At 40.2% G+C, this 19,265-nt stretch overlaps 2 protein-coding genes across 3 annotated transcripts in view; one reads left to right on the top strand and one right to left on the bottom strand.

Annotated features, from left to right (window-relative positions):
- The window catches only part of serinc4 (serine incorporator 4), a 49,112-nt gene that overhangs the window by 7,971 nt on the left and 21,876 nt on the right, over nt 1–19,265 (top strand). The window contains exon 1 of one of the 2 annotated variants that reach the window (XM_036135903.1): nt 4,316–4,800. The exons of the other annotated variant lie outside the window; for it this stretch is intronic. Within the exon in view, the coding sequence (XP_035991796.1) occupies nt 4,681–4,800 (120 nt within the window). The 5' untranslated portion in view covers nt 4,316–4,680. Of the gene's footprint in view, nt 1–4,315; nt 4,801–19,265 lie in introns of those variants that run through there. 2 annotated transcript variants of the gene reach the window in all.
- Nucleotides 15,292–18,698, bottom strand: LOC118562870. The gene is made up of 3 exons (XM_036135902.1): nt 18,217–18,698; nt 16,212–17,452; nt 15,292–16,090 (listed from the first exon to the last, which is right to left on the bottom strand). Exons 1-3 carry the CDS (start codon nt 18,619–18,621, stop codon nt 16,057–16,059), a joined length of 1,680 nt encoding a protein of 559 aa, XP_035991795.1. The 5' UTR covers nt 18,622–18,698; the 3' UTR covers nt 15,292–16,056.

The raw sequence follows: 19,265 nt of genomic DNA, 5'->3' as shown, positions 1-19,265 counted from the left end.
TTTGTCAGATCAGTGTTTTAAGCTCTTTTTATGCAGGCTTAATTTGACCCGGGCCCAGACTATAAAAAAAAAAAACAGCTTCTGTTAATTGTAGCTCCTCCTTAGTCACCCGAGGTTTATTATTGGCAAAAACCGTTTGTTTCCTTACAAGGAAGCACCAAATCAGCACAACAGGTCACATAGCAAGTCATTTTGTCAGCAGTGTCATCAACATCTGTGAAAATAAATTCAAACACAACCCTTTATTCAACCAACTTTTTATCAAAACTGCAAGTTTAAAAAAAAAATTAAAAAGAACCCGTGCTCTCTATACTCTATGAAGGGGGCGGAGCATGGTTCCTGGGTCTGTTTGTGATTGGTTGGGAGGATCTAAATGACTATAATATTAACCTACATGACAAGAATGCAAAAGGAAGGAAAACTGTTATTCTGTTGAACTTTTTATTGACCCTTTTTTCTATCATCTATATACATCTATAGATTGATATATATATTGATATTGAATTATCATCCAGCCCCACCTGTATGTAATTTATATGTAACTGGCTGCTTCTGCACAACAACCGTATACCTGGACTTCAGTAGCACAAGACTGTAGTCGGACTGTCCGGGTGTCGTTTTTGCTTCTGTTTAGGTTTTTTTGCCCTGTTTATCTCAAGTTTTTGTTCATTTTATGCTTTTGATCTCTGACCAGCCAGCCATGCATCCATCCACAGATCGGTGCATTATTAGGTATTTTTTCTATTCTTTTCATGGTTTTAAGTTTGTCATCGCCACATATTTCTTCTGATTTGTTTAGGGGTCTGGGCTTAGTTTGGTCAGTCTGCACCTTTTCCAGGATTTTATGTGACTCATTTCAGCTCTATTTATACTCTGATTAGGTTTGTTTTTCCCATTTCTTCAAAAGCTTGTGTTTTCGTCAACATGTTAATCATCCATCTGAGTTGCTTCCAGCTCTCCTATTGGTCACTTTGTGTCCTTGGCACCTGATAGGCCCTTCATTACTCCATACATTAGAGAAAATGTTGTGATAAAACCTGATGAAAAATACATTTATTGGCAAATATGGCAACTTTAAATAATGCTAAAGGTTTCTCAGTTCCCCAGTGCTCCTGCAGGGCTGCTGTATTCCCATCTGCTCCTCCGTCGCCTCCAGGCTCAGGCCTGTAATCCTGCAACTGCAGATTTGCTCGAAGGTTCTGGGAGAGTCTGCGTTCACTGGGTCTGTCAGCCCAAGCTTCTTAGCTGAGCGTGAACCTCTGACGCTTTCCTCTTATTTAAGCACCGATTTGTTTGGCTCTTCTGAGAAAGTGAATGTGGACAGACCGAGACTCTTCTTTTGATTTATTCAGTCAGGATTTAACCAGGTTAATCCCATTAAGATATTATATTCTCTGCCACAAGACAGACCTGGCCAAGAAGGTCAGCAGCACACTTACGTTACTACAAACAATTAAGAAATACGATTTATATTAAAAACATTGGTCGTATGAAAAAGTTGCACATAAACGTGGTAGACTGCAAAGGTTTCATCCGGGGTTTAAATTCAGCGTCACCAGAGCTCTAAACTGAAGATCAGCTTCAGGTTGACTCCAAGTTTTAGGAGCTGAAAACCAGAATCATTTCCATACAACTTCAGGTCAAACTTTGGGAAAAACAAACTGCAGATTATTCAATGGTTGGAGATTGTTGTGTGAAAATTACTGCCAGTCATTGGGAACAAACAGAGAAACAATAAACATAAAAGCAAATCTTAGGGCACAAAATGAGTTGCTGTGTTACTCTGTGTTTCCTGCTTTCATTAAAATTTTGTAATAAAAACAGGTCAGATCTGCAGCAAATTAGATATATGTTTCTAGTCTAAATATTGGACTAAAAATACAGAAAAAACATTATTTTCTTTGATTTTCAAAGTGGGTTACTGTATTTCAGGATTTGATTTTGTCTTTATATTAAATAAAAAACTGTTATAATTATTGTGCAAAAATATAAAATGCTCTGAAAAATGGATGAGGGTGTTTGCCCCATTAAATATGTCCTGTTTTTGCTTTTTTATTAAATGTTTCAGATCATCGCAGAACGTCTTATATTGAATAAAGATAACTTGATTAAACACAGAAAGTGGTTTTAAATGATGATTGTATTCAATAAGGTAAAAAAAAATGTTATTCAAACCACACTATGTGATAAATTAATTGCTCCCTTGTTGGGTTAACTGTGATTAAATTACACTTTTACAGAGAGCTTGTCTCAATCTCACAAGCCAAACCCAGGCCTGATTAAAACATTTTTAGACAAATTGGACTTGACAGTTTAGGAGATCCTCAATTATGGAAGAAATTACAAAATTAATTCAGTTAGCAAATAAAAATAACTAAGAAATGTTAGAAAATAACTAAGAAATGTAAGAAATGTTAAAGAACTCAGATCTTAGGAGAAAATTGCTTCTCAACTGAGATGGTGGTTTTGTTGGGTAAGGGTAAAAAGTTCTGAGATCCGGAGTTCAGAGGAGGAAAATATGAATTATACTGGGTGAAAAACGCTGCAATGGAGCGTATACGCAGGGAGAGTAACAGGCTGCAGCTTTCAAAATCTTGTCTGGGCCGACGAAGGTCATCCTGACAGAGCGGAGGGCTGAATAGCGACGGGATTATCCCGCTTGCTCGGCCCTGCACACTAACCCAAATCTAATCTGGCTCCCTCTCTTCAGGCACTCATCACGCTTTTACAGCTGCTGGGACAGCATTTCATTTCCCCGCTGATGGAGCTCGGCTCCACGCCGCTCTTACGTAAAACTGTAAGACTGCAAAGCTTTTCAATTCAGTATATTAACAGAATCAATCAACGTTTGAAAACACTACAAAAGTATCAAGAACATCACATTCAAAGCTCTTTTTAAACATTTAATTTCTGGTGTCTGTGCACACGTGAACCTACGTTCCCAAGCAAAACCTTTTGCACGATTTTTCACGTCAAAGCCAAAAACTTCAACGTGTTTTTATCATAAATAAAATCCAGTTCAACAAGCAGCCCTCAGAAGTCACCTACTGAGTAAAAATATAATTTATGTGTGTAATTTAACTTCAACATGAGTAGAAATACTCTGGGAACGCCTCAGAGGTTTGTTTGCTCCGTTCAGATGAAACAAAAATTAACTATTTTCCAACACACAACAATTAACGCTGCACATCACCCAGAATTCACCCTCTGCGGTGTGAAGCATGGCAGTGGCAGCATCATGCTGTGGGCTGCTGCTCTTCAGCAAAGACAGAGATATTTGACAGAGTTACTGAGCTAAATACAGGACAATCCTGCAAAAAAAGACCATTTAGACACAAGACAATCCAATAAGCATAAAAAGGAAGTATTTCTATAAAATCAAAAACATGTTATAGTGCAGATTAAAATCCAGATTTAGATCCAAGCTTAAATTCAAATTTAAATCCTGAACAAATCGTCAATCGCAATCGCTTATCAGTGACCATGCAAACAGTTCATGAGTCTGACTGTTTGAACAAAGAATGTTTTCGGTCCTGATTTAAAGAAGCCAACAGTTTCTGCACATCTCAGGTTTTCATGGATCTTCTTCCAGAATTGAGGAGCTCAGAGGCGGAGGTTCACCACCCAGAAGGACAATAACCCTAAACATACAACCAATACTACAACTAAATGATTTTTCAGTCTTCAGGCGTGAGCAGCTGGAGACACAACCTGAAAAAAAACATAAATGCACTCCACACTTTTCAGATTTGGCTTAGTTTGCCTTCCATCTGCAATTATCTGCTAAGTTGTGTTGATTGGTTGCATGAAATCTAAATAAAAATGCAAGTTTGTGGTTGCAACGTTACAAAACGTAAAAGAAATCGAAGGGATGTGAATACTTTTTCAATGCACTGTCTCTGCAAACTTATCATAAAAGTCTTTATCTTTCCAGTGAGGTTGAAGCTTAATTGTTATCTGCGCCTGGCTTTCTGTTTTTAAGCCTTTTTTGGCCTTAAATGCACTGGCCTGTTTATTATTAGTGCCTCCTCTGATTCCATAACGGGGGTTCTGGGTCGTCATGCAATCGTTATAACCGGTTAGGATTGCAGTTTTGCTCTGTTCCAGTCAGTGAGACGCAGCTTCAGGTGTGTCCGCGGCCTGCCAGGTGTCAGCGCAGCATCCAGAGGTCAGTGTTTCGTGCTGTGAAGGAGGTGCAGTCCATGTCCGGCGCGCTGCGGGGGGTGGGTGCCCTGCTGGGGGAAGGGACAGCACGGACAGATGGGACGGACACATGGTTCGACCTCCTCCACCCCCCCCCCCCCTGCCTCTGTCTAATCTGACCGGGACAGGGAGGAGGGGGGTGAGGGATGAGGGAGGCCACCGGGCTTTCGCCTCTTTCTCCCTTTTCCCTCGCAGCAGCCAACACAGCCGCAGAGCGAAGGCACGCAGGACATGGTGAGAAAAACCAGTGATTCTCCTGCGAGGCGGCTCGGCCGGGGCTCAGGCTGAGGGTCTGGGCTGCGGGGAGCCCAGCTGGACCGGAGCCACCGTTTCTCCGGCAGAAGGAGCGACTGAGCACAACCTGTTACTTCCCAGACGGGCCTGTCAGAGGGGGCTTTTTTGGCTCTGGCCTCCCTGAGGATGTGAGGATTCTTTGTGGGCTCTCTGGGACGAGCGCTCGGTGCTGGGTGGGAGTTCATGGCCAAATGTAAAGCCGCGGTGGTCGACGACAAGCACTTCAGAGGGACGATGTCGGCCTCCCAGGGGATGAGCCGCACCAGCGTCTACAGCTACTTCCTCAACATGGTGGCCTATCAGGTGAGAGCTGGGAGCGGCAGAGCAGCAGGAGAGCTTTCACACGTCTAACAGCTGAACTGAAACTACAGCAAAGGACAGTTTTAGTTACTTATCTGCGTTTTTCTTTTTGATTTTTACCAAAAACAGACTGGCTGACGTGACTGATTGTCAAAAAAAAAAAAAATAGCTTCTGAAGTTTTATCTGTTGTTTTCAGCTCACAATTTTTTAAGGAAAGGAAATAATATGTATGATTAACTGACATATAAGCAAAAAACGAAATAAAAAGGGAAAAAAAAATAATACTTTTTTTATTCTAAACAAGAGTATAGATTAATTTTGCTAACAGATCGTTGCATAAGAAACGTCGTTATGCTGCCTTCTGTTGAAGATGCTTTTAGAAACTTAATTAACTAATGTGAAAGATTAATAGAAAAGTGAGAATATAGTATGGCTGCAGTGTTGCTGTGTGAGAACATAAAGGACAGCATGTTCTACTGGGATGTCATGGAGCTGCATGTCTGGAGGCAGTTCAAACACATTTTAGGTCTGCAGGAATTTGAAAGGAAACAGGAGAGACAGCATATGAAGGTTCTGCTACATGAGTTCCCTGTTTGTGGCTCCTGATAGTTACTCCTGCTTTGTTTGGCAGAACTTATCGGATAGTTTTCACACCCGATTTATGCTTTTTATAGATTTTCTGTTGGTTCAAAACATGGATTTCTGAAGAACTGTAGAAACGTGTGAGATTTGTGCTCGTTTTAAATACCACGACAAACTCAACATTTATTCTTTTAATTAAATTGATATTTACATGTTAAAGCATCAGTTTGAACTAGATTTGAAACAGGCAACATTCGTTTCCTGCATTACCTTAAAATTACCGATGTTAAAAGAGATTTTCTGCTCTGTAAATACTGTACAAAGGTCTTGAGTTTAGGCTCATTTCTTTATCTTTTCTTTCCAAGCTCAACTTTCTTGTTGCTCTTAAAATGGCATAAGTTGATTGATAATGTTTCACTTTGTACTTTCTTGAATTAAATCCATATATTTTTAGTTCATGTCAGGTGATGGACAGGCCACAGCTGTATTTTATTTTTCTATGAGTTTCCTCGGCTCTGTCTGGGATATTTGTTTAACCGACGAACCTCATTTCATCTTCAGATTCTGATCAAGTGGTTTCTTCATTAATCTTCTTTTTCATTTATATGAGTTTTGCCTCTGCCACGTGCAAAAAGCAGCAACAAACCATGATATTCTGACCTCCAATCTTTACTGTTTGCTTGGCGTTTATCAGGGTGAAATGCAGTCCCATTGCTCCTCTAAACGGTGAGGGCAATGGCACCCAAAGAATCAAATCTGAGGTCTTATCTGACCCGACTGTGTTCCTCTAGCTCTTCATTGACTTGTCGAAAAGGTCTACAGCAAAACTTAAATATGTTTCTACATGCTTTTCTTCGCCAGTGGAGCGTTACGCAGTGAGCGTGCGTAGAGGTCAGGATGTTTGAGTTTATCTTATACATGAAATAAAACTTATTTTAGCAGTTTTTTTTAAGGACAACTCTTCTTCTCATCGAGGAACACCTGTTTCCACCTGTTGTAGTCAGGCGCTGTCGACTCAAAATCTTACCACTTCTGGATTATGTGTCCAACTGTGCTCTTTAAGAACTTTAGAAATATCTCCATAACCAATGCCACCAGTATATTTGGCAACGGCGTGATTGTGAAGGTCCTGAGAACTCTCTTTTTCTTTTACCTCTCCTGAGCTGCTAATGTTTGGCTAATTTGCACCGATTTAAATGATTTGCTTTCAAAAATGTGACAGTTTTTAGAAACTTTTCTGGCTTCCTATGCCTTTGGGACCTTTTTTCTTTGTGTTCAGTATTTATGGGGCTGGGAGTTCCTCCTGTAACCGGTGGGTTGCCAGTTCAAACCCCTGCTCTGACTATCTCAGTTGTTATATTCTTGGGCAGGATTGTGTGGCAGCCCTGCTTCTGTTGGCTGTGGCAAAGCCATTTCTAAGGCTCAGGACTCTAGTGAACCTCAGCGAGAACCACAAATGGGGAAAACATTTAGCAGTGGTGAACCTTCCCCGGAGTTGCTGACTGAGAATGACTCTAAAAATGCATCAACAATCATCCAGGAGGTCAGAGCAGAACACAAACCAACAGCTAAACATTTACAGGACTCACTTGCCCCAGCTAAGGTCATTATTGAACAATTAGGAAGAGCGTCTGGGCAAAAATAGCCTCCATAAGGAATTTCCAAGGCCAGGACCACTGCTGACCCAAACCCAAACATGAAGGCTCATCTCACATTTGCCAAAAAACACCTTGATGACCTCCGAGCCAACAAAACACACAACTTCCACGTTTTAGAGTGTGTCCCGCTACATCTGGTGTAAAACGAACTCAGCATTTCCAAACAAAGCACATCATGCATGGCAGTCAACCACGGCGGCGACAGTGTGATGGTCTGGGACGATCTTTCTGCTTCATGACGCGGAGAACCTGCCATTGTTGGTGGAACCACAAATATTTTTCTCTACCAGAAGATCCTGAAGGAGAATCCCTGCTCATCAGTTTGTTACTTTAAGTTCAAGCACTGGTCGATGGCTGGAAGCAAGTTTACTTCTCAAATGAAGTTTTTTTGGAGAGGCCTAGTCAAAGTCCTGCAATAAAGTAAATTGTGATGCTGTGGCATCACTTTAAACGGACCATTAATGCTGAAAAAAAACTTTTGAGTAAAGAACTGAAATTCTGCTACTTGACTATGAGGATGGGTGAAAGAAACAGTGAACTCGTCCTTACTACAGTGTAGGGCGGATCTCAAGGTTTTATTGATTGGTAATAAACTGCTAACTTTTAGCATACAACCCAGGAAAAGCACTCAAGTGATTAGCTGCTGCTGGATGTCCAGAAATCAAAAACAAAACCAAAGATGTGTTTGTCATGGATGGACCCGTTCTGTGCTATAACATGCTGACAGGATGGTTTCTGAAGAACGGATGAGCCAAAGCGCTTCTTTAGTAGAAAAAACTCACAACTGGTAGGTGTAGGTTTTTAGTAGTGCCAGGATTACTTTTCACATGTTGATTTCTAATCTCAGTATTGGGGGGGGGGGGGGGGGGGGGGGGGGGGGCGAAGGATTTATTGTCAGTAAAGTAAAAACAAAAATATCAGCAACATGTTTTCTTGCTGAGGAGAAAGTTAGGGCACCCTCCTCAAAGTTGCTCCTTGTGGTTAAAAGGAGTTCATGTAAGAACCAGTGTCATCCTTGGTGTGGAGAAACATCTCCCCACTCCTCACAGAGAGGTTGGAGATGTTTGTTGGAGGTTCATCCTGTTTCCAGTCACCCCAGATCTGGGGTTTGAATCCACTCCATTAAATTTCCTTGGTTGTGAGCCAGTTCTCAGTGGGCTTGCTGGTACATTAGGGTTCAGTTCTGCCACTCGTTTAAGTTTTACAGATGGTCTCACATTTTCCTCTGGTACCCAGTAAAATAGATGGTTGATTCTATAATGATAGTCAGATCTGCAGCAGAGCAACCCCCCCCCCCCTGCCCCCCCATGACACTTCCGCCTCCATGCTTCACAGCTGATGGCAGCTTCTTTCCCTGAAGTGTTGTTTGTCTGACTTCTCTCTGGCTAGATGTAATCTGGCCTTTCCAGTTATCCTGTACATCAAATGTTTCTTCCATGAACAGTTATAGTGAAACTTGTGCAGTTCCCGTCTTTATGTGCAGTCGTGCACTTACACATCAACAGTAGTAAGAGGAAATCCAGGGATGACATTTCTAGACTTCTTTCAGCATCTTGCGTTCTGCTTTCAGGGTGAAAGCCCTGCGCATTTTTGACTTTTTTCTTTAATCGCCTCCATCGTAGACCATCATTGGTACAACGGAGTGACGGATTTCCTCACCGAACACATCAGCTGCTGCAATCTTCTTCCTGGAAAAGTCTGACAGCTCCTTCGATCTCACCGCAGTGTTCAATCTTACTTCAACATTCAGGAGCATCGAACACCTAAAATGTTTTGTTTTCTTATATTTTAATCATTTAAAGCTCTTTGCATTGTCTCTGTACTGAATTGTGCTATACAAATAAATTTGCCTTGCCTAAAGGCCCGAGGCTTCAGGCAGTGCAAACCCTCCTTAAAACAGCATCAATGCCCGTCTCGTAAACCAATGTGAAACGCCTGTGTGTAATTTCAGCCATTTTAAGAGAGAGTTTCCTAATTTATTCCTCACCAGAATTTTTATTTCATCAGAATACTAATTATTTAGGTTTTAGCGAGCATTTTCTTTTCTTGCAGATCTTTTGTGATGTTACTAGATTTTTTTGGCATAAATAAAATTGTCCAAATAGGACATATTTAATATTCACATGATATGAAAGCATTACCCAATCTCACTTTTGTGCAACAATGCGGTTAAACTTTGGAAAGTTGTGTAAAATCAGTTAGAAACTGTGGGGTATATATAATTATTTATAATTTACTGATAGTGTAACTGTTCTGTAAGAAGTTGAGCAGTTAAATGAGAATGCATTACGTCTAAAACAAAAAAATTAGGCTCAAAAAGCAGGACAAGCATAAACAATGTTATCATCAAGCCCAGAACAAGCTTGGCAGAGGCAAGAGGCAAAATATTACAAAGAGCCTTATTGGCTGAACAATGACTCCGCTGAGAAAGGAGTTTTAATCTCAAACTAACTGCAGACTGGAAGGTTGCAGACCAAGGTTGCAGAAAAGCAACATTCAATCCTGACTGAAGTATCCTCCCTACAGACAATATTGAGAAAGCATGTCCTTCGGTCATTGAAGACAAGTGATAGAGATCATGGAAACACTTTTTATGTTTGGAGAGAGACAGAAAAGGCCCACAACTCAAAGAAAACCATCTGAAAAGTAAAACATACCTAAAAACAGCAGAAAAACTCTGTGTCGTAGCGACCGAAACAAAGGTGACCACTGGTGAAAAATCAGCAGAAGATGGCAGTGAACAGTACTGGCTGACCTGAACGAAGCCTTAAAGGGAATCCAGCTGGGAATCTCTGGGATGAACCGAAGATGAAGGTCCATGCCAGAACCGAGAGAAGTTTGAAAGATTTGCAAAAGGAAAATGGACCAAGATTCACCAAGAGGCAAGTCAGACGCTCGATGAAAAACTATAAAATACGCTTGCAGGAAGTTAGCCGACAAAAATACACTCCAATGATTTAATAATGCTAATAATGTTGACCCTGAAATAATCTAATCTCTTTTTTTTATTTTTTATTTTTCCCAGTGTCCTGTCTAGCAATGTGGCAAAAAGAATTGATATCCTAATGCCAAATAGAGCTCGACAGATTTTACTTTCACAAGTGGAGCAATCAGCTTTCGCCATAGTGCTCCGCTTGATTTATGCATGTAAATAGTTTAATTGTGATTCCTGCAGGGAGAATTTAAAATTATGAGGACACTACAATGGGAAAGTAGGAGAGTAAAGGAAGAACAAGAAGAGAAAAAAAAGAAAGAGAAGAGGTGAAAGAAAGAAGAGATAAAAGGGAAAGAATGATAAAACGTCTTCCGTCTGCTTCATCACCTGGAAAGAGAGATGTAAAAAGAACAGCACAACCAACAGACATAGTGTAACAGATACAATAAAGTAACACCTTGATACCATTGCTAATCTAATCTCTGAGTTCATATTTACATAATTTATAATGTTGACACAGAATGCGATAACCTTAGTGTAGCCTTTAAAACTATCCTAGATTCAATTGGTTTTGCTCAAAATGTGCATAAACCGACACACTCTCGGCTCCATACTTTAGACCTTGTGCTGACATATGGCATTGATTGTGAAGAATTAACAGTATTTCCTCACAACCCTGTCCTATCTGATCATTTTTTAATAACATTTGAGTTTAATCTAACTGAGTTCTCCACCCCCAAAAGAGGGTTCCATTATAGTAGATCTTTATCGGATAATGCTGTATCAAAACTTAAAGAGTCTGTCCCCTTTTTAATATCCTCCGTATTGCAGAAATGCCCTGTAGATGGCAGCAATGTTGTTTCTTCCAATTCACAAATAGATGTCTTTGTAAACGGTATGACTTCGTCATTGCGTTCTGCATTAGACAATGTAGCTCCCTTGAAAAAGAAGGTGATTATTCACAGGAAGCTGGCTCCTTGGTTTAATTCAGAGCTGCGTTCCTTGAAGCACAATGTTAGGAAATTGGAGAGAAAATGGCGCTCTACACACCAAGAGGAATCCTACTTAATCTGGAAGAACAGTCTATTGTTGTATAACAAGACCCTTCGCAGAGTTAGAGCAGCATATTTTTCATCATTAATTGAGGAGAATAAGAATAATCCTAGATTTCTCTTCAGTACAGTTGCCAAACTTACCCAGAGCCACAGCTCTGTTGATCCATCCATTCCCTTAGCTCTTAGCAGTAATGATTTTATGGGATTCTTCATAAATAAAATTGATTCCATTAAAAATAAAATAATTGGCATCCTCCCAAACATGATTACCTCATCCTCAGTAAGTGAGGCAGCATTGGAGGAATCCTTAGAACCTGCGCAGTGTCTGAACTGTTTAAAAGCAGTAGAGCTTTCTGAGCTATCTAAAATTTTAGCTTCATCTAAACCTTCTACCTGTATGTTAGACCCAATCCCAACCAAGTTGTTTAAGGAGGTATTCCCTCTGATCAGTGGTCCTATTTTAGACATGATTAATCTATCCTTGGTAAATGGATATGTACCACAGGCTTTTAAAGTAGCTGTTATTAAACCTTTACTTAAGAAACCATCTCTTGATCAAGATGAGTTAGTAAATTACAGACCTATATCTAATCTTCTTTTCTTATCTAAAATTCTTGAGAAAGTAGTTGCTAATCAACTATGTGAACATTTACAAAGTAATGACCTACTTGAGGAGTTTCAGTCAGGCTTCAGAGCTCATCATAGCACTGAAACAGCTCTGGTGAAGGTCACCAATGATATTCTCATGGCCTCAGATAATGGACTTGTGTCTATACTTGTCCTGTTAGATCTCAGTGCTGCATTTGATACAGTTGATCACAATATTCTCCTACAAAGACTTGAGCATACTGTAGGGATTAAGGGAAAAGCATTAGGCTGGTTTAAATCTTATCTGTCGGACAGATTCCAGTTTGTTCATGTTAATAATAAATCTTCCTCAAACTCTAGGGTCACTTGTGGAGTACCACAGGGTTCAGTCCTTGGACCAATTCTATTTACTATATATATGCTTCCGATTGGCAAAATTATCAGACAGCATGGGATTAATTTCCACTGTTATGCTGATGACACTCAGCTATATTTATCCATAAATCCTGATGAATCCAATCAGTTACTTCGAATGCAGTCATGTCTTGATGACATCAAAAGCTGGATGACTTTAAATTTCCTGCATTTAAATTCTGACAAGACAGAAGTTGTAATCTTTGGGCCAGAGTCTTCAAAAATAAAGTTCTTAATCAATCCCTTAATCTGGATGGCATTAACTTGGCCTCTGGTAATAAAGTTAAAAATCTTGGTGTTGTTTTCGACCAAGACATGTCATTTAAATCCCATATTAAACAGGTTTCCAGAGTTTCCTTTTTTCACCTCCGGAATATCGCCAAAATTAGAAACATTCTGTCCAGGAGTGATGCTGAAAAACTAGTCCATGCATTTGTTACTTCAAGGCTGGACTATTGTAATTCTTTACTATCAGGAAGTCCACAAAATGCAGTTCGAAGTCTTCAGCTGATTCAAAATGCTGCGGCAAGAGTTCTGATGAAAATCAACAAGAGGGATCATATTTCTCCTGTTTTAGCTTCCCTTCATTGGCTTCCTGTTAAATCAAGAATAGAATTTAAAATTCTCCTTCTAACGTATAAAGCCCTTCATAATCAAGCTCCATCATATATCAGAGCTCTGATTACCCCGTATGTTCCTAACAGAGCACTTCGCTCTCAGACTGCAGGTCTGCTGGTGGTTCCTAGAGTCTCTAAAAGTAGAATGGGAGGCAGATCCTTTAGCTATCAGGCTCCTCTCCTGTGGAACCAACTCCCAGTTTTGGTCCGTGAGTCAGACACCCTATCTATTTTTAAGACTAATGTTAAAACTTTCCTTTTTGACAAAGCTTATAGTTAGAGTGGCTCATACCCTGAGCTATCTCTATAGTTGTGCTGTGATAGGCCTAGGCTGCTGGAGGACATCAGGGTCTAATTTTCTCACTCTACTGATTTCTACTGTTCTTCAGTCTACTGTTCTCCAGTTTGCATTGTATTACATTGAAATGACTGTCGTAATTTCAGCTTTTAACTTTTGCTCTCTCTCTTTTTCTTCATAGTAGGTACACCTGGTCTGGTGTTCTGTTAACTGTGACATCATCCAGAGAAGACGGCTAACCCGCTACTTCCATCTAATGTAGAACAGATTACTAGATCAATGTGTGCTTCTGTGCTTTTTTGTTTCTCTTGTTGTGTCTCTGTTCTGTCTTCTGTAACCCCCAGTCGGTCGAGGCAGATGACCGTTCATACTGAGCCCGGTTCTGCCGGAGGTTTTTCCTTCCCGTTAATGGGTGGTTTTTCTTCCCACTGTCGCTTCATGCTTGCTCAGTATGAGGGATTGCAGCAAAGCCATGGACAATGCAGATGACTCTTCCTGTGGCTCTACGCTTCCCCAGGAGTGAATGCTGCTTGTCGGGACTTTGATGCAATCAACTGGTTTCCTTATATAGGACATTTTTGACCAATCTGTATAATCTGACCCAATCTGTATAATATGATTGAACTTGACTTTGTAAAGTGCCTTGAGATGACATGTTTCATGATTTGGCGCTATATAAATAAAATTGAATTGAATTGAATTGAATTGAATAATATAAGCATGCATGCATATGTTTCCAAAGGGCCAATAAATCTGTCCATCAGCTATAATTATTGTACGTTGCTGTGTGGCTGACTCTGTAATTTGGCTATTTTTAAACCTAAGTGATCATTGTGTGTTTATGGAAGATAATCTCCCTGCTGCAGCTTCACTCTGCCACCAGTAATCCTGTATTATGAACCCTAAACTGGGCCACAGGACAGACACCTGGGCCACAGTGGGACAGGACGTAGGAGCTGTAGGAGCTGCGGCTTCCTGGTTTGAACCCACACTCTGACTTGTGTCCTTGGGCAAGACATTTCACCTGATTCGCCCGCTGCGTTGAACGGACGCCCTTCTGTCAGTCTGCCCCAATGCAGCTGTGGTGAATGTGGTGTAAAGCGCTTTGAGGTCCTTGTGACTTGATAAAGCGCGCCACAAGTAGAGGGCATTTAATCCATACATGTCCATCAACTGGTTTCGTAGAAGTTTTAGGACTTGTGCAGCTTTCACTGTGCTTTTTGTAAGTTCAAAATCTTGAAAAAAAAAAATGTTAAAGGAGCAATAAGCGAAATTTCCTTATTTTAGATAGAAATATTTTGTGAAGAACTGAAGGTATCTTTCAAGATGGACTATGGTATGACGTCACACACCATCTCCCTGTGTTATTCTCCAGTCTCTTGTTTACAAAGCCGGGCCGGCCGCCGGCCCGTGTACGTACATGTGAACAGCTGCCACTCAGGGCTCAGCGCCTCCCTGCCTGTAAAGCGCCAGCACCGGAGCATTCTGCGTAGCCGCAAAATGGCTGAGCGCACGTCCAGCGCTTCAAAACGTTCTCTTGGTAACAGCGTTATAAAGTTCAGAGTTGCTTACATCTTCACGAGACATGTTCTGCTGTTTTGCTTTGTATTTATCCTTTGCAAATATGCGCATAAAGGGGTTACAGCTGGAGGGGAGGTGGAGAAGGCTGTGGCTTCTCACACGTCTTGTTTTGGTCCACAGACAGTGCTCAAGCCCCACCTAGTCATGAAAAATCACTTATTGCTCCTTTAAAGTCACACTGTATAAGATTTATGCACTGGTGCATCATCTAGTGGTGCACTGAATGAATTACAAATGACCTCGCCTTTAGGTGCGCAATAACTACTACAGAAACTGCGGAGTGTCATAAACAGTGATGTGCAAGTTACTTCCAAACTGTAATACATTAGATTACTTGTTACTGTTATTTAGAAGTAATTATTTACATTACAATATTACTGCCTCAGAATTGTAATGCGTCACATTACTCCTGTATTACTTTTGAGTTACTTTCACCAAAACTTTCACCAAAATAACTACAAGGTAGTTATTTTGTGGCTACAAGGCAGCCATTTCTAAAATGACAAAATGTAAAAATAAATTACATGTAAGTAACATAGTAAATGTTAACAGAGCATTTTACATCCAGTAAAAGGCAATATGATGTTCCAAAATGACTGTGGGCTATCCAGGCTACTAACAATATAACATATAATTGGCAAAGTGAAGTCTCAAGACAAGAAAGGATGACATACAAAATCACAAATTATCTAAGTCTATTAAAAGTATGGTAGAGGTAAAGTGATTATCTGGTAATTTCCATGAATAGCTTGGCTATATTAATATTAGACACAACAGAATTGTATGTAAACTCTAATGTCATGACAAGATTTGTTCTTTATTTTTATTTTTTTATTCAAGAGGTTCAGAACACACAACTGTCATGAACAAAGTGCACATGATGAACAAACCTTATCCTTTTTCAGGAAGTATAAAGTGCACTTGGAGGGCCAACCCTCAGTCTTTCAGTCCATAGAAACGCACATATAGGCTAAACATAGCCTAACTTTTTAGTAAGACAACACAGAACAAAAATAGAGACCCTTAGGCCTATTCCTCTAAAAAGACTAAAACAAAACAGGCTACCAAATAGAGGCAGGTTAAAACAAATCCACTTGCTACAATGACCAGTTTACAATTGGATCTATGAAACTATAGGACTAGACATTTTTCGAGAATACAAAAATTAAATTAAAGTGCTTGGGCCTACGGGCCTAACAGAAAATATAGTCATACTCAAAAAAAGGAAGTTATACAAGAAAAAAAGGCCCACAAGAAAAGTTCAGTAATGGACATTTCCAACAGGAAAATTTGATTCAAAAAGTTCTGTTTCCTGCCTAAAATAAAACAGAGGTAGCGTGACGCTAAACAATGAAAGTACAGGGAATCTGAAGCCGTGATTCAAGGTATGGTGGGGGCTAGCCTATTCCATTATACCCACTTGACTGAAAGATCTGTTGAAGCGCATCAGAACAAGGCGCTGAAAGCGTTCATCACCAAGACGGTTGCGTTTTGGGGTGAGTACCAGACTCCCAAGACTGAAAAGTCTTTCTACTGGTGCACTGGATGGTGTTGGTGCATTATAGCGTAGTGCAATTTGTTTAATTCTTGGAAACTGATGCAGGCTTTCTATCACTGGATCAGAATTTAAATAAAATGTTACCTCTGTTTCCACTGACATAAGTGCATCGGCCATGGCATTGGGCTTTTCATCAAATGAAAAGAAGTCATCTTCACAGGAGGTGACTGCAGCAGGTTGAGCAGCATCACTCATTGGGGTGGCAGGCTCTTCAACTGTTAGGGTGCGGCACTCAGTGGTGAGAAGGTGCTTGATGTGATCTCTTCTGGTTTCCTCTTTTACCCAGCGAAGTTTAAATTTGGGCAGCGAGACGGCAGCTAGAAGGGCATTCTTGGAGTCAATTGTTGTGGCAAAGCGAGTTTTAATTGCTCCCACAATTATTTCAGGCAACCCAGTGATCATCTGTGAAAGGCCATTTTGCATTGCTAAAGTTTTGGCCATTAGAACTTCAAGTGTTGGTTGAAGTGTCCCATAAAAACAGGTTTCCTCACCCTGTAGGATGTCCAGTGCAACACAGAAAGGCTTCATAATGGAGCAGTATTCCTTCAGAAACTGGTATTCCCTGTCATTCATACATTTAATCTGAATCTGTGTGCATAAATTGTTAATGTCAGTTAGTGGCATTTCTATGATCCGAACATAGGCATCATAAAATGAGTTCCACCGGGTTACTGAGGGCACAATCAACTTCCTTTCACTGATCTCTTCTAGGCATTCAGATGCAACTGTGGACCGGCTAACTTTGGTCCATAGTGCTGAACACTTAGCTGTGGAACTGCGGTAAACAGTCCTGGATTCTGGGTTTGATACCAACCATTTATGAACCTCATTGTTGGCAATGAGGTTGAGTGTGTGAGCTGCACATTTATGATGTGCAGGCAGCACACACAGTCCTTGCTGTGCATTCTCATTGTCTCCTTCAGTGAGAATGGTGTGGAGGTCAGTGAAGGCCACTTTCCCATCATCATCTTCCTCCACCTCCTCTTCTTCATCATCCTCAGTTTCGACTTGTTGGTATTCCTTAAAAGCTTTAACAAAGTTGCTGCCATTGTCTGTCACACATGCAGTCACTTTTTCAGTAGTTAATCCATACTGGGAAAAAATATCCTCAAGTTCAGATGCAATAGCGTCATAAGTGTGTCTACCTCTGAACCTACGACAAGCGATCGCAGCCTTCTTCCGTTGCAACGTCTCTGAATCGATCCAATGGACCGTCACCCCCAAAAAACTCCTGTTGTTGGCAGTCCATATGTCTGCAGTTGTTGACACGTACTGCTGCTCATCAATTGTTTTCTTCAGCTCTTTTTCCATGACAGTATAGGTCCTATCCAGTTCTTTGGCAAATGTTGTTCTGCATGGCAGTACATGCTGAAAAATAATTAAAATACACATATATTATTAAAATATATATTAAAACTCCAGATCATGATCATGCTATTCATAATCACACGTTTGCAAATCGTCTGTTTATACATTAATATAAACACAAGTACATACATTCATATTATGCTGCTGTATATACATTGAATATATCAATGATTCATAAACTGTGTTTTTTTTAAGGTAAGTGGTTGCAATCAATTTATTTTCTCTAAATTTAAATAAACACGTTTAGATGACTTTCAACATGGTTATATTTCAAATGGATTTGAAACAAAATGACTGCAACCACTTTAAAACATTTTGTAAATTCAATCATGAATCTTTTTTTTTCAGTTTAGGTCTGTTGATTATGGAAGCTTGTTTCCTCCACTGAATAAAAAAAAGAAAATAATTATTGCGACTTTTTATCTCACGCAATTGCGACTTTATATCTATCAATTCTGACTTTATATCTTGCAATTCTGACTTATAACACGCAATTGCGAATTAATATCTCGCAATTCTTACTTTACATCTCGCAATTCTGAGAAATAAAGTCAGAATTGCGAGATGTAAACTCGCCATTGTGAGGGGAAAAAAAGAATTGTGAGATAAAAAGTCGCAATACCATTTTTATTTTTCATTCTGTGGCAGAAACAATTCCTAAGTTGATGGCTATAATATTTTGACTATACATTTTTACCCAGTGACCTAGAATCTTAATGAACTAGATACAATTCTAGCTATTCATCATGGAAACAATAGCTTACCTTGTCGTTGGTGGTCACAGGGATCTTGCTAACTAACTTCTTGAAAGCAGGAGATTCCACCGTAGACAATGGTAACATGTCTTCGACGACATACTCTGCCACAAGTCTTCTGACTTCTCGAGGTTCAAGAGGTATGATGGCAGGCCGAGAGAAATTTAATTTCTGCTGCTTTGGCTTATCTCTCTCATCCTCCGCTATTTTTCTCTTCTCAGAAAGTGTAGTGGTCGCATGGCACCGTTCGAGATGTTTTTTTAAATTGCTAGTACTATTTCGCGACGTCGACAGTTCTTTCGGTTTTACACAAAGGTTGCATTTGACTATTACGTTCTTCTTGTCCTTATCTCTGACAAACTCGAAGTAATGCGCATACGTCCATCTGACGAATGTACAGTCGTCTTCTGCCATCTTCGTTAGCTTTTCCACTAGCAAGCGCGAGCACTACGCAGAAATCATGTCTTGCGTCACTCCTGTAAATCCCGCCCTAATCCTCCTTCGTAAATGTCTCGCGGTCTCGCAGTTTTCGATTTTTTTTTTTTTTTTAAAAGGTGTTGTAATGCAAGCTTTGCTGAACATGTACCGAGTAAAATATTACAGAAAATGTATCAGTAATGCCTTACACTACTGCGTTACATCAAAAAGTAATACATTACTGTAATGCATTACTTTTGTAATGCGTTACTCCCAACACTGGTCATAAATATGTGAAGATGTCCTCCACGTATAAGCGTTTTTTCTGTTTCTTATAAGCGCTTTTGGGCTTGTTTTTTCTAAAGCTGCTTGTAAATTCCACAAGTCGTGTTTTTTTTTTTGGGCTCGTTTCTGAACATGCAGTCGCTTGTTTGGGCTCTAAACTAAGCGACTATCAAGACTATAAAGACTATTAAGCAGCTCCGCTATAGACGCCATGAACCAGCCAGCTGATGTCACTCTGCTCCTTCACGTACACAAGTACTACGTGAGAAGGAGACAAACAAACGAGCCGTCTCTGTTGGGAAGACAGAGTAGCTGCTGGGCTACGCTGTCCTGTTTCTAACACAACACCAAAAATA

This window comes from Fundulus heteroclitus, chromosome 4 (assembly GCF_011125445.2).
Source record: "Fundulus heteroclitus isolate FHET01 chromosome 4, MU-UCD_Fhet_4.1, whole genome shotgun sequence".
Taxonomy (NCBI): Eukaryota; Metazoa; Chordata; class Actinopteri; order Cyprinodontiformes; family Fundulidae; genus Fundulus; species Fundulus heteroclitus.
This window is presented reverse-complemented; position numbering and strand designations above follow the sequence as displayed.

Bases quoted from the DNA above. Each gene is read 5' to 3' on its own strand.
- LOC118562870 (XM_036135902.1), bottom strand. From the start codon at position 18,621: ATGGCAGAAGACGACTGTACATTCGTCAGATGGACGTATGCGCATTAC. The intron at 17,453-18,216 runs GTAAGCTATTGT...ATTATTTTTCAG, and splicing joins CTGTGACCACCAACGACAAG to CATGTACTGCCATGCAGAAC. The intron at 16,091-16,211 runs GCCCAATGCCAT...ATTGCACTACGC, and splicing joins TTCTTTTCATTTGATGAAAA to TATAATGCACCAACACCATC.